Here is a 15,292-nt window from a genome sequence, read left to right as displayed (position 1 = left end):
ATCCATGAGAGAAACGTGCTCAACATACAATATGTCATGCCTAGGAAAAGGGATCACATAACGATGCTGACTAAAATACAGGAAACCTTCACGAATGAAACACTCGAACAATGCGTGCATAGCAATCATGCGAACACATAATACTTCCTGTGATGGTTCTTTGGACCAAGGCTCGAGAGCCAAGATCGCTTCTTCGGGCTCTATCGAATCTTCTTGTGGGGGTTCTTTGGACCTCGACTCGAAAGCCAAGATCCGTTCTACGTGATTGATCGACTCTACAACGAGGTTAGCTTCGCTAGGAAAAGCATCCAATAACACATCATCCTTGTGAAGTGGGGTAAGACAGGACGAGAGTAGCAAGCATCGTTGTAGAAGCAAGTGTGGTGGATTGGTTGAAATCGGTTTGACACCTAGCAAGGTGGTAAATTGACAGAAAATTGCAAACACAACTGAACATAAATCGCAGCAAACAGTACTCAAGACACGGGAGAGGCAGAGTTCCCCTCCAAGAAGTATTGGCCCCAAGTCGAGCGTCCCCAAAGGGCAATTCTTTCTTTATTCATCAAGATAAGGTACAACTCCCAAGTGCTCTTTACCTCATAACTCCACGGGCTCCAAAAGTATATCTGTGTGATAATTGGCATACAGCCCAAGCCTTATAAAGGCTCTTGAAGGCCAAGAGCACCACCGAAAATCCATAGAAACATGGAACGGGAATGGGGGACGGGGAACGGGGTCGGGACGGCAAAAGTCACGGAACGGGTCAGTGTCAGGAACGGCAAAAATTACAAATGTGTTTTTATAAAAAAAAACATGAACCACACATATGTCATAGAGCATAGATCATAGGTTCACAGATCAATGAGGCTTGAGCCTTGAGCGTAGTAGGATACTCACAGCAGAGTCTATGAGCCTATGTCATATGAGAATAGAGTAGACAATGAGCCTATGCAGCTATAAGCAATGAGAGGCTAGAGCCTTGAAAATTGAGGCTTGAGGCAATGAAACTTGAAAGTTGTAGTTTGTGGCAATATAGCAAATTAGCAATAGACAATCAGCCTTGAGGGCCGAGGTAATAGGCTCGAGTCTTCACTCATGAAAGTTGAGGGAACTTGAAAGTTGGGCTTCACATTGCCAAAAACCCTCTATGTTTTGGGCTTATAAAGCCCATGGAATGACCCTAAAATGGCCCCCGAAGTGCTCCCCCAAACTAGCCATTTATGAACTTTGAAATTTATAAAAATTGGCTTAACACAAAAAACTGAGCGGCTGTCAAAAACAAATGTTTTGCTTGCACTGCCTTGGTCGACATTTATGGCAAATGTGGCAGGGACAGGAAGCACTCGGCTGTTTTCAGCCAACGCGAGAGCAAGGGCGTTTCTCCAGATGCAATTACCTATGCTTTCATCTTGAAGGTAGGTGGCACTATGCAAGACGCTGATATGGGCAACAAAATTCATGATGATATTGTTAGTAAGGGGCTGCTGAAAACAATCTAGACCTTCCTGGCCCCTCAATGCCAAGATTCGTGACAAGTTTCGTGTCCGGAATGTTCTCTCTTGGAACACATTGACTGCGGGACATTCCCAACAAGCACAGGCCAATTCTTCATGTGTCTGCTGTAGGCCTGACAAAGACCTAGAAAAGAGCGAATTTGCTGGGCGGTTTGGGAAATCTCCCAAGATAAAATGGCTTGGATCTTTTCGGGGTCCAATCTGATGCCCTCGCTGCTGATGATGAAACTGAGGTAAGAAACCTCGCGTACCCCAAAGGGACTCTTCTTGGCGTTGGCGTAGAGTTGATTTTCTTTGAGAATCTGGAAAACCTTCTCCACATCCAACAAATGCTGTTCATATGTTGCTGAAAAGATTAAGATATCATCTAGGAAGATGAAGACACGTTTCCCAATGAGCACGGCAAATGCATGGGACATGGTTTTACTGAATGACCCTGGAGCGCATGTGAGGCCAAAGGGAATCACCACGAACTCATAACGGCCACGTTCTAATCTGAAAGCCATTTTCGGAATGTCGGCTTCAAAAATGCAAATTTGGTGGTAGCCGCTCTTCAAGTTGATTTTGGTGAAGAACTTTGCGCCAAAATGTACTCGATGCGACGCATGGGAAACTTGTTCTTGATCGTCAACTTGTTTAATGCTTTGTAGTCGACACATAATTGGGCTCACTTATCCTTCTTCATGACGAAGAGGACGGGTGTGGCGAGACTGGTGAGGATGATGGGCGGATAAATCCGTCCCGTAAGAGGTCTGCAATCTGTGTTTCCAACTCCCCTTCTAACGCTTTGGATAAGCGATGGGAAAATTGGTTGGGTGGTTCTGCGCCTAGAATGAGCTCGATACGATGGTCTTTTGGTCGAGAGGGTGGAATCTTTTCTGTGGTTCTTATCTGCTGAGCCAATGTGAGTAGCTTGTTGGAATACGTCAAAATTGGCATACCTCTCTCTTTGAGGTCGGCAAACTCATCCTCCAATGCGGTGAGGTACTCTGGAGGGAGAAACCGTTGCTTGAAATCCGAGATGAAGATATCCCACTAGAACTTCGTACCATGCGACTGCCTCGCCTGTGAGATGCGGGGCTTCCAAATGAACCTTATCCTGCGGGTCCCTAATTTTGGCAAACGGAAAGTGAGCTACATATTGATGGATAAACTGGTTGACTGCTCCATGGTCGATCTTCCCGTCATACTTGGTGAAATTGGGTGAGTTTCGAACCAATGGCTGTGCTACTGAACTACTACTGGGAGCATGGGGAGCCTTCATGGCGGCCACAAGTTTCGTGAGTTCCTTCCTGCGAAGACGACGCTCTTGGAGACTCGCCTTCTCAAACTACTCCAGCAATTGCTGCATGGGGTTCGTCTCGTCAGTTGTACGATACAAACTCGTGTCATCCTCCTCTACATCGGAGTCGGTCCCATCCACGACCTCCTCATTCGGGGGTACTTGCCGTCCTGTGTTTCCCGAACTCTGTGCTGGACTACAGTCTTGCAGGGCTGTCACCTGCTGTTGGATCATGACGTGTGTTGGATAACAACTCCATTTGGATCACCAACTCGGTACCCTGTCCTTGGAGAATCCCTAAGTCTACCTGCATGTTATGCATTTGCTCTTGCATTTGCACCTGGATGTCACTGATCTGTCTCTCTAAGACGTCAAATTGGGCTATCATGCGTGCTTTTGATGCTTCATTAGCCGCCTGAATGGCGGTCATGATCTCCTCTAGGGTGATCGTTCCGAGGAGGAAGATGTGGATATTGAAGTAACAAATTTTATGTGGTTGGATGAGAGTGTACAAACCAATTATGTAAGAGGGACACTAAACTAGTAAACCTAAATTGTTGGACATGTCCAGGCTTTGGGTGTGACGTTCAAGGACATAATGCTTCTAATTGTCCCACCAAGGCCAAGAAGAATAATATCGGCGTTGCAGAGACCTCGAAAGCACCAAAAGACAGAAAGGGCAAGAAAGCCAAGACCAATGCTGGCTTAGTTTCGGATATTTACGGTTTGCGGAAAGAGGATGACTCTTCAGAACTGGCAACGCATGGGAAGAAGCGAGTATTGATTTTCTTTGACAGTGGTGCGAAGGCGAACTTTGTTTCACCAGAACTAGCTGCGAAGTTGAAATCGGCGTGTCACCCAACAAGGCAGTATTTCTACAAAAAACAGCCCACAAATAATAGTAGAACGAATGTGAGAACAATCTGCAAATCAACAACAATACTCAACAAGCTGAAGGCGGAGTTCGTTCTCCAGAGGTATTGGCCCTTTGCCATGCACCCCCCAAGGGTATTTCTTTATCCTTAATCTGCATAAGATACAACTCCCGAGTGCTCAACACGTTGAGGCTCACATGGGCTCCAGTTACATGGGCTCGTCTCTCTTGGACTGATACCCAAATAGGCTTGCAAGCCCTGTATATAAACCACCTATATAAACCACCTACCAGGGCATAAAGCACCTGCTTTATGGCTCTAGAAAGCATAGCACCCATAATTTATAAAGCATGCGTAGGAACATCAGCCACCTCGGCCTGTCCATTCAATGTCATGTCAGCACCGTGATTCTCAGCATATTCACGTCGCAAGTCGCAGGCTGCCACATCAACATCGCAATTTTAATCTTTCTCCTCCACTTTGGCGGTCTCTCTTCTATTAAAGCGGCCGACGATATGACACGTGATCAATTTTGTGACATACCCCCCTATAAAAGAAGGATAATCGCTTCAATTACACTTGCAAAAAGAAGATCAAAAAAGCAAACACTAACAACGGTCATGCATACTCATTTACTATCCACACAACACATTACTCACGCATGGCATCACAACCATGGAGCATGCTTCACGATATAGTGCCTCCAAATGAAAGTCACCCTTGTCCACATCGTACAAAGACCCAATGGCCAATGTCTCTAGATGTCTACAGACCCCAAATGAGCATTGATCCACAACATATTACACAATGACATTCATATCTTATTCCCCGTTGTGACCTCATTTATAAACATGACATACATCTCCATATTTACATCGTCATCCACGTTGAGATCTCGGATGCAAGCTTTTTGGGCCTTTTAAAGCAAAAACGTAAATTGTTATTGCTTTTTGAACTGTGCTTTCACAAATAAAGCAAGCTCTCGTATGAACTCCTCTTATGAGTGCATAGGTGTGTCCATAGCAAACCACAAGTCACCACCCCCATCTGGAATGCGCAACCGCCGAATGATGGCTGGAATGAATGGATCTCCCAAGGATCGTACACCCGTAGATGATCAAGCCGACGTCGAAGATACCGTGTACTGCAGCAATCACTGAGAGACCGCATGGACCACCATCGGATGGTGTCCTGGCAGAAGGTAACCTCATCCTCTGTAAAAAACACAAGCCATGTGGCTGCTATGCACCCAAAAACGCAACTACAAGGTGATGAAAATGCTGCTGTCCACTAATTTTCAGCATGCTCATACACTCTCGACAGGGTCCGGAGCGGGTCAGAGGGTCTAGCAAGGGTTTATCTCTGTGTGCACAGCCGTCCGAGGGCTGTAGACAGAAAAAACAGCAGTGGGGAATGACTGAAATCCGGTGGAAATGGAGAGGATGCGGGCCGGCAAGGCACTGGATGCCAAGCCAGTGATGTAGGCCAGATCTGTAGTGGGCAAGGCCCAGCACTCATCCTATGTGCAGCAAACGCTGCCTTACTGTCCAAAAACGCAACAGATCCCAGAAACGCAGATCTAGCTGAAAACGAAGATGGAGCAGAGGGGTTTTCCCAGCGACGAAAAGTCCCAAAAAGATAGCGTTGGTAGCCACAAGCAAAAACGCCAATGGAAGAAGCAAAAAAACGCAGGTGGAGAAGGTTCTCCGCGATGAAAACTCTCCAAGTGCCGTCACTTGCCTGGCTTTTGCAAAACACTGGCAGATTTGCAAAAATGCTGGCTGATCTGATCTTCGGGAGGAGAAAGAACCTCATGCGGGTGATATGTGCCCTCAACGCTGGAGAGCCTGAAGCTGCTAATAAAATTTAATCTAGCCTTAAGCTTTGAACGACCGCCCATTGTAGTCTTACTACATCTTACCGACAATACATGGCAATGCACACATGATTGAAGTATCCTGATGTAGCAAATCTAATAGGCAGTACACACACAAACCAGCCGACTATCTAAACCCCACCTCTGCAAAGATGTTGTATGTGAGAATTCATGGCATAACTCACATCACTTTCTCCCATTATTGTGTCCTCCTCATTCTTGTATCTCAACGTTTTCTTTTCATATCATTGAGGTTGTATCCTAGTTATCCATTAAGTTCAATACCCTTTCTGGTTAGAAATTTAGGTATTACTATGTTTTACCAAGAATGGTGTCAAGTCTCATATGTTTATTTGGCCTTTATTTAGTTTACTAATTACATGAGGATTTTCATAAAACACACATTCGAAACACATAAAAATCGCAACGTACAAGTATACATACCTAATTCAAAGCCAAGAAAGCAGGCTCTCTCCATATGTGCCACTGTGTCTGACCTTGCTCCCGCCACCCCACCTGTCTGACAATACCGGCAACCTAGCAAAAAATAATCACATATGTAGCTTTACAACCGAGCAATACAAACAAAGACACAAGCTAAAGCTTTTATTAAAGTACGACAAATTTACAAATATTATCAGTTTACCTGATCAATCTCTGTTACAATGTCAAAATCCACTCGCTCTCCCCACGCAAAGTCGCCTGGTGCATCAATCGTCAAAAGCTCCCACTCTCCCTCAAACATGTCGTACTCTCGCAGACATCTGAGGTGACTCCGAATGCATTCGGGATGAAATGGGAGCAATCCACCCGTTACACGGTACTCAATATAAGAAATGAGTTTTCTGCACGAATCTTCTATAGCAGCCTTAATAGTGCATCCCTCCCCAGTGAAACCTGCCGTGGGAGCCACGAAACCTATAAAAGGAGCAAAAAGCACAGCCTGTTCGGGGTCAAAAACTGTGCACTGAAGTATCCGTGCCTTGTATCTAAAGGTGGGAAAAGTTCCGCCATCAAAGATTGGCGATGGCTGATACAAACGGTCTGCCCCTGTGCGCGTGCGAGACCTCAAAACCACCATCAGGCGCGACTCGGGAAGCTCTGGTGACGAAAATTTAAAGAATACAGCCAAAACAATGAGAAAACTGCGATAGGATGTGCAGGAGCTTCTTAAAATTGGTGCATTTATTGTGTTTGTTCTTGCTAATTTGAAGTGTGTTGGTATCCATGTGGATGGTATCGTGGATGCTGGCTGAAAAGGTCTACTTGTGTGGCCAAGGTGGTTGTTGATGTACGCTTGTGTGGCTACATATACTCGATTGTAGTGCATGCTATGCTTCGCTTGTCCACCTCCACTTTCTTCCTCTACATGTTGCGTCCGTCCCTTGCAATAATGTTGTTGACAAATGGGTGGATTAGCAGCACTCCTATTAAGTGATCAACCATTAACCAATATTAATAATGGCTGCATCAGCTTTTTCATAGACGTTCTTGCAATACTGAGCCTACTCTACTCTTGTCATGTGTGCCACTTTCAACCTCGATGTTGCAAGTTTGAGACAGCATGTCCCCAAGTTGAAAGCGTGGACATGCATTTCTAGGCTTGATATCAATGGCCTTCTTGAAGCTTAAATTAAGGGCGTCAAAGCCTCGATCTTGAGTCTTGAGCATGTATGCTTTGGCCTGGATAGTTCCTCTCAATGCCATCAGGTTAAATCATTGTCACTGCTAATAAAGCCAGAGCACGACACCAAGCACCCTCTGAGGAAGCATTAGTCACATCACCATCGCCATGCTTTCTTTGAGTTTTGAGGCATGTTCTATTTCTAGAGGCCTCATGATGATCTATAAGTTTTCGCCGAAGCACATGGTTGTAACCACTTTCCTTCCCAAGCCCTAAACACCCTAGTGGGGAGAAAGAACTGTAGGGATGGAGAAAGATGAGGGTGAAGAGAAGTACTTTTAAAGAAAAAAGAGAGGAATTTCTAGTATGCTTACTATATGAGCAAGCATTAAGCATATCTAGACTAGTAGAGAAGAAGAAGAAGATATTTCAAGCATCTACTTGCTTGGATTTGCATCCATAGCCAAGTTCTTGAGCTCGATCCCATGAGAGAGGGAGAGGGAGAGAGAGCTTGCTTTGCCAGCTTGGGCACTCGAAAGAGAGAGCAAAGAACCCAATTTCCCATGAGTTAGTCTCTTTTATCCCTTCCCCACATTGGAGGTGCTTTGAAGCTAGACCTGAATCCTGCTAATTAAATTTATACTATTTTTTTGCAAATTTTAATATTACCCTAAGACTTTCCAGGCTTCATACTTAGAGTCTAAAGAATAAATTTTATTGTTTAAAATTTACACATCTAGATTCTATTTCTAGACTCTTATAATCGCTCTAATTAACTCCCTTTGAACAGTACCTTTGATCAAGGTGCTCATGATAAGATTATCCTTTGTTGATATGTACCTTTGATTGAGATCAACTAACTAGCAATTATCCTTGCTCTTTTATAGACTTCTTCTCTTTGATCCCAAGACTTTGACCAAATTAAGTTTATATAAGCACTTAATTAACTCCGCTTGTTCTCTTTTATTTTTCCCAGTCTTAAGTGGCAGTTTAAGATGGAAAATACTTTTAGAAGGTTAGAAATTAATTTTCATGACAAACTCTCCTCATGTTACCTATATCTCTTGTAGTGAAGAAGTTTGTCAGCCACGTTATGCATGGGGTGGAGTCAGGGATCAAAGTGTTCTCATTCTCTTTGATCTTGACTCTACTTATAACTTCATTTCAATTGAGTTAGCTCAAAAGATGGTCATAAAAAATGAAGAATTGGAACCAGTGCTTGATGCATTTGGAGCTTTTAAAGGGCAATACGTTCCCATTACACTATTAATTATAAATATAAGGCTCCAGATACAAGGCTACATAGACCAAGAAGATGAGAGATACCCCTCCCCGGGGGTCTATGCACAAAATATACAATTTACACTTTTACACAATTTTCAATATACATCAGAGTTGCGGAAGCATTTGCATAGGGAAGGAGTTCTCAGCACCCGACCAAGCATAGAGTTTAGGCCATGAGCCGGGCTGCATCCACAGAGGCACCTAGCGACTAGTACTACCCATGAATGGGTGTTATGAATGAAAGCGTACTCAAGAAAAATATAACATTGTGGAGAGTGAATATATGATGTGTACACCGCGTTGTGGTAAGAGAGAGAGAGGGAGAATATAGTGGAGGGTGAAATAGAGTGCACAAAGACGTGAGAGAATGACAACAGAGAATCTTTAAATGCCCCATCTAAGTGAAACAGGTAACCATGTATTAATGCAATGACAAAATCTAGATATACCATAACATCAAAAACAGTGTATGACAAAATAACTAGAAGAGCACCAGACCCTGTGTAGGGATCGACCGGTTCACCCATCCACATCCACTCTACTACTTACGGATAGAGAGAATTTTACTTCGCTGAGAGCGTGCCAGAACACCTCCAACCTACCTGAGCTAGACATAAGCTGAGGCCGTTTCGCCTCCCTCCATGAACCCGAGCTCGGAAAGGATCCTAAGTACCAGTAGGTGGTAGGGTATCAACACCAGCCATACCAGTTTAGGCGCCATGCCTCTTCGATACCCAGCACCGGGTGTTTAGGCAAAGCCAAGGCAAAATCCCCGATGCATTAGCCATGTAGGTCATTCAACCCTCGACGCACTAACTGTGGAGATGAGCCTAACAAAAATAGGAAGACCTAAGCAACACCCCAAATCCAGCAAAACCCCAGGTCAACGACCGTTTAGTCTAAGGCTAAGCGATATATGTGATCCTAGTCTTGTAGCGACGCTGCCATAGGAAACATAATACATGAGTCCAATCACAATATCATTTCCGATATGCACAAACAATCTTTTCCAAGCAGTTAGACTATACAGGGTCTCTACCCTTACATGCCTACCATAAACCATCTAGATCACTTCATGATCCAATCCCAAAACCATAAACCATAATCCAATCACATCACACGGGTGAGCACTCTGCCCAACTTGGGTGAGATAGACATGACCAATCCTGCATAACCACTTTAGAACATAACATGGTTGTAAAAATTTCAGCAGCATTTTGACAGTATAACCATATCCAAGAAAAAAAACCATGAACGGCTTCTACCATAAAAATCATAACCATAATCCATGAGGGAATCTCAACCCTTAACCATAAATCATAATCACATTGAACCAACTCCCACACTTGGTGTTTGACATATCCATTGCAGTCAATCGGAGTCCATACATATATGACCCTTAAGACATGATTCTTTCATGCATAAAAAGAGTTCGACCAGCAACTAATCATGATTTAAAAATCCAATTTTTAACAACATCCAACCATGCAAAGTTGATGCATCACATCTGCACTTTACCTCCCTAGCACATGGAGCTAGTTTTGACCTAGAAAGGTGAAAAGCAATCATAATCATGTATGCATATGAGGCATCCACATCAATCCATAAGTTTCCATACATCATATGATAACATTTCATAACCATAAACATGATGCAAAACAGCTCCAACCTTTAAGTCAACCATAAACCATACTTCACACATATGCAAAAAACAACTTTTTGCCATTTTTGGGAGCATGTATAACATGTAAATGAAAGTATTTAACCTCAAACCAATGCATCAAGTTCAACTCCATAATATAGACTAACACTCTATCACGTCACTTTACCCATATGGTACTTACACAACAAACGATAACCCAAAAAGAAAGCCACTTCAGTCATATTTGCCTATGCGGTTCGGGATGTCTAACCATATACTCTCACATAAATTTATGGCCATCTAATAGCTGAAATCAACTCACCAAAACAAACCATAGATCATACCCTAAACGGCTCGATTAACTCACGACGTCATATGGTACTCCCCCTTGGTAGCACCCCTACACGTATAGGTAAAACCGGTTATGGAACGATTAATAACTCGCATTCCCGAGATGATAACGGAGACCTAAATACATTTATCATCAAGTTTCATCAAGATTTTCAATTGGTTAAGTGGGTTTGCCCATCCGGTGAATCAATACAGTGATTCTCCAAGGAACATGGAGTCAAAAAATTTGGTTGTGCAATGGGCAGTAAGTTGTTTTTTGACCATATCTCTTAGCTTGTGCGTGATTTTCACATGACAACGAAGAGAAAAAATGTTCTAAATTATATGTTTTATCTCTGGTATAAAGGGTTCGGGCTGATTCATAACGTTTTTTGAGTTATGACCAAAACAGTGTTCCTACCGTCTCTATGACGTGAAACAAAAAACGATTTTTATGCACGCACGTGATCATAAACGCGTCATATGCATAAATCAACGTGTTAAACATGATGAAATAATCATGGGGCAACTTTATACGTACTCGGTTAATCCATACATGCACTCATATACGAAAAAAAATCACCGAGAGAGTGACTACTCAGAAAAACGACATAGAGAGAGAGATGATAATGGTGAGAGGCGGAAGTGAAAAAATAGACCCGGTGGCCTCTACACCAAGACTATGCACAATGGCCTCATCATGGGGAATACGCAATAGGGGCACCACCTAGCAAGATATGCGGCTAGGACGCATACATATACACAATGAAACATGCCATGGAAAACAATTTCAAGATCCACACCCAAATGTGGAATGGGGTGGTCAGAGAATAAGGTGAGAGGAGTGGTGAGTGAGTGAGAATGGGCTCGCTACTCGTGCATGTAGTAAGGAAGATAACGAGGTCAGGGATACATGCAAGTATGCTCACTTCTCATACAAAAGGTGGGGAATCTGCACACCTCAAGATGGAAGTAGCAAGATGATAGGAATATGAGAGGGAGAGAGAGTGTGTGTGTATGGTGGCGAATCCGCACACCTTAACATAAGCAGAAAAAAAAATGGCAAGGAACAAGCATATACCATACTCACAATGAGATGTATCCAAAGCGACACAAAGTATGGCACCAAGATGGAGTGTGTTGATTGCTTGCAAAAGATGAATACAATAGGTAGAGTATGGCAGGAAAATGAGAAGGGAACAAGATCGTAGGAGGCATAATGGAGAGATGGGAGTTGATGGTGAGGAATATCATGAGTGTGTCCACCCTTCTTCTTCTTGAAATTGTGCCTTCAACCCTTAATTACAAGTGGTGTGGAGGTGTGGTGCTCATCTTTTGTGCATGGTGATGGTGATGATGATGGTGTTATGATTATGTGATTAGGGTTCATGCTACAAGCATGTAGCACAAGAGTGTGTATGGATAGGGGTGTGTGTGTGTGTGTGTGTGTGTGTGTGTGTGTGTGTCCCCCAAGTGAGCTCTCATGGCCTCCTTATATAGGGAAGGAGGGGAGGATTTAACAATATTTCTATTTGAGGTGAGTGTCCCACTTTGGTGACTAGGAAAATGGGGTGCATGTGACTGTGGATCCCATCTTGTCTCCTCATTATTTAAAATACCAGAGTCAATAGAGAGAGAAGAAGAGAGAATGTGGGTAGGATGTACAAGATAGGAGATATTTACAATAGTCTAGTTTTGGCTAGACTTAAGCTTATTAGGGAGAGAAGAGAGAGGTAAGAAATTTACAAGAGAGATTGTCAAAGGTGGATAGTCGTTGATGAGGATGGATCCTCCAAAAATGGTGATAGAATCACTCTAGACTTGCCAAGACCTCATGAAAAGAGCCTTGTCTCTTGTAATCATGCTTGAAGACTTGTAGAACCATAGCTATTCTAAAGGGAAGAAAATTGGGGATGGCCTGTGTCACCATTACACGAGAAAACTGGGGTCCACTACAAAAATCATAGCTCCGCGTTCATAACTCCAAAAATTCTGAAAAAAAATTGAGCTAAAAGTTGAGATCACGAGCTACATCTTTCATGTTGAACGCTCCTTCAGATTCGGGGTTCTTCTTTACTTTAAAAATTCAGCCAAATAATGTATTATTTGTGGCTACAAAGGTCTTTTGGTGGTCCCCTTTGAGTGGACTTCTCTCTTGCCTTCAAGTGTAAGCTCCTTCATGTGTATGAAAACATGACCTAGAGTTTTGAAAAGATTGGCAATCATCTAGATGGAGGTATTATTGAAATTTGAAAGTGGGGTTGAGGTTTGAAAATGAAAACTAGTGAATAAAATATTTGGTAGGGTGGAATAATATACATACATGAAAAATATATTAAAAAATACTAAAATATATAATGTAATTTAGAATATATATATTTAATATTTAAAGTCAAAAGAGAGATCAACAAAGAAAGCTTACTTATTTATGCTACATCGTGATTGATTAGCATAAGTCTTATTTATTTAATAAAAGCTAAAACGTTTGTGAAAAAAGAAGAAAAAATCAAAAGTAACTTATATAATAGGAAATATTTTGGTAAAAGGGCAAAAATATATGGGGGGTTCCCATGCATGGAAAAGCTTGCCTCAATGGCTATGGAGTTTAGAGCTTCTCACCGTGCTTTAGAATCAATTAAGGGCTGTCGAAAGGCTTCTTTCTTTGCCGCAAGAGAGCGGTGATGAGAGCTACATAGAAGTATTCACCACGAAAGCTTTCGGAGAGTGCGTACATCGTGCAACAAGAGAAGAGATAGTAAGCAAGTAGAGAGAGAGTCTCCTTCTTCTCCTTCTTCTTCTTCTTCTCGAGAGAGAAGAGCTTATGGAGATGGTGATGAAGAGCTTGCACCACTCCGTATAATAGATACGTATAGCCTTGCGATAATATACGCAACAGACAGCCCTGAAAACTGAGCACTAACTGGCAATTTATAGGCACTGTTGCTGGCTGGAGTGAGTCCCAAGGCAAAAACTAGCGCTAGATTTTGGGCTAGGAATAGCTCCAGCTTTTTGTGCACTTTGCTAAAAACATGCCTTTGCTTTTGGTGGTCAACTTTCCCACTTTCATTCAATTTTTACGATAAAATTGGCCAATTGAACAGTATATGGCCAACTTATTGGAACCTTAGCTAGACTATGCTGCACCGTAATGTCCCGACATAATTATGACTTTCTCGTATTGCCCCGATGTATTTACGATATTGTTTTTTTTTTTTTAATCTCGTAAAAAACCTGTTTGGTCCCGTTTTTGCTTTGGGTGATGATTTTTAAATCCGAAGGAAACAAAAATTAATATTTTTATGTTTAGGTCATCATAAAAAGCACATTGCTTTTCAAAAACGCCGAAAAGCTAAAAATAGTGTAAAAAGCAAAAAAATAAAAATAAAAATTTGAAACACGGGTTTCCCTCGTCCACTGGAATAAGAAAGCGAACTCGCTTTTCACTACAAAGCACTAAAAATCATGAAAAGCTAAAAATAGCATCAAAAGCATTCAAAAAGTAGATATTTATAAAATTGAACCATAGCGTCCTTGAAACACGTAGATCAAGGATCTGACCTTGCTTTTTGCAAAAAAAACACCTAACAATAAAAAGCATGAAAAAAGTACAAATAGTAGATTTTTCCAAAACTGAACCAAACGTCTATCTAACCTACTTGAACATGGAAAACGCCTTGCTTTTTACTTTAGAACCTTCCAATAATGTCAATTAAGCATCTTAAATCAAAATTTGGCAAAATAGATATTGAAAGCTATTTTTCTTATTTTTAAAAGAGAAACGAAAATTGGGGATCTTACAGAAAAGTTCTTTGTATTTCCGTTGCTTCATGAATATGTAATTCTAAGAGCATCGAGGTTTCATTGCATGGCTACCCACCAATTTAAGTTTCATGATAGAATCATAAGTTTTCATCATAGAATTAGAGCTATGAGTCTTAGCAGTAAGGAGAAGGAAAATATCATTCTAGTGATGTTATGTGTATTTATACAAAAATCAATAAAGTCTTATCTTTTCTCATATACGGTTTATGCCAAAGATTCCTCTCCCACTCATGATACATATTCACAAGAATTTAACAAAACTCATGCTATAATGATGAAACGAATCACGATGATCTTTTTGACTCTATCCCTCGTGAACTACCTCCTTCAAGAGGGGATGATGCCCATAACATTGAGCTAGTGCTTGCAATCGCTTCTCCAAATAGACCTCCTTATCATGTTTCTCATGCATAAGAGAATATTCTCTCACAAGTTAATAAGCTCATAGAAAAGGTAATTGTACATTGAAGTTCGTCTCCGTTTTGGTCGCCTATGCTTTTAGTGCAAAAGAAGGATGGATGTTACCATATATGTGTGAACTATCGTGCACTAAACAAGAACAGAATAGAGAATCGGCTCCCAATTCCTCGCATAGAGGACATCTTTGATAATCTACAAGGTTCTTCCTACTTCAATAGAATTGCCCTTGAAAGTTACTACTATCAAATAAGGATTGAGCCTGGTGACATACACAAGATTGCGTTTTGTATGCAATTTGGTTTGTATGAATACTGACTAATTTCTTTTGGTCTTACCAATGCTCTTGCAACCTTTAATAGGTTGATGGAAATACTTTTTTGAAAGCACACTACAAGAGGTTGTGTGCTCTTGTGACACTGTTAGCGACGGAAATACACTGGGTTTTTATAACCCCCGGCGTCGCTAAAACCGTCGCTAATAGCGTCGCTACGAGAGCGTCGCTATAGGCGTCGCTATACACTACAAGAGGTTGTGTGCTCTTGTGACGCTGTTAGCGACGGAAATACACTGGATTTTTATAACCCCCGGCGTCGCTAAAACCGTCGCTACGAGCGTCGCTACAA

At 42.0% G+C, this 15,292-nt stretch overlaps 1 protein-coding gene across 8 annotated transcripts in view; it reads right to left on the bottom strand.

Annotated features, from left to right (window-relative positions):
- Window positions 1–6,719, bottom strand: part of LOC147421837 (uncharacterized) — a 51,818-nt gene extending 45,099 nt beyond the window's left edge. For 7 of the 8 annotated variants that reach the window (XR_015186746.1, XR_015186745.1, XM_086502682.1 and 4 more), the window contains exons 1-2: window positions 6,194–6,719; window positions 5,992–6,084 (exon numbers count right to left, since the gene is read on the bottom strand). Coding sequence is in view for 5 of the 8 variants with exons in the window: in XM_086502682.1 (XP_086358808.1) it covers window positions 5,992–6,084; window positions 6,194–6,628 (528 nt within the window). In the remaining 3 variants the exon portion in view is untranslated. The remainder of the gene's footprint in view (window positions 1–5,991; window positions 6,085–6,193) is intronic. The other variant, XR_015186747.1, reaches the window with a different exon arrangement.
- Between the last annotated feature and the right edge of the window lie 8,573 nt (window positions 6,720–15,292).

Source organism: Adiantum capillus-veneris, chromosome 27 (genome assembly GCF_014529385.1).
Source record: "Adiantum capillus-veneris isolate H3 chromosome 27, ASM1452938v2, whole genome shotgun sequence".
In the NCBI taxonomy this organism is placed as follows: Eukaryota; Viridiplantae; Streptophyta; class Polypodiopsida; order Polypodiales; family Pteridaceae; genus Adiantum; species Adiantum capillus-veneris.
The sequence above is the reverse complement of the archived record's forward strand: the minus strand, read 5'-3'. Positions and strand labels throughout refer to the sequence as shown.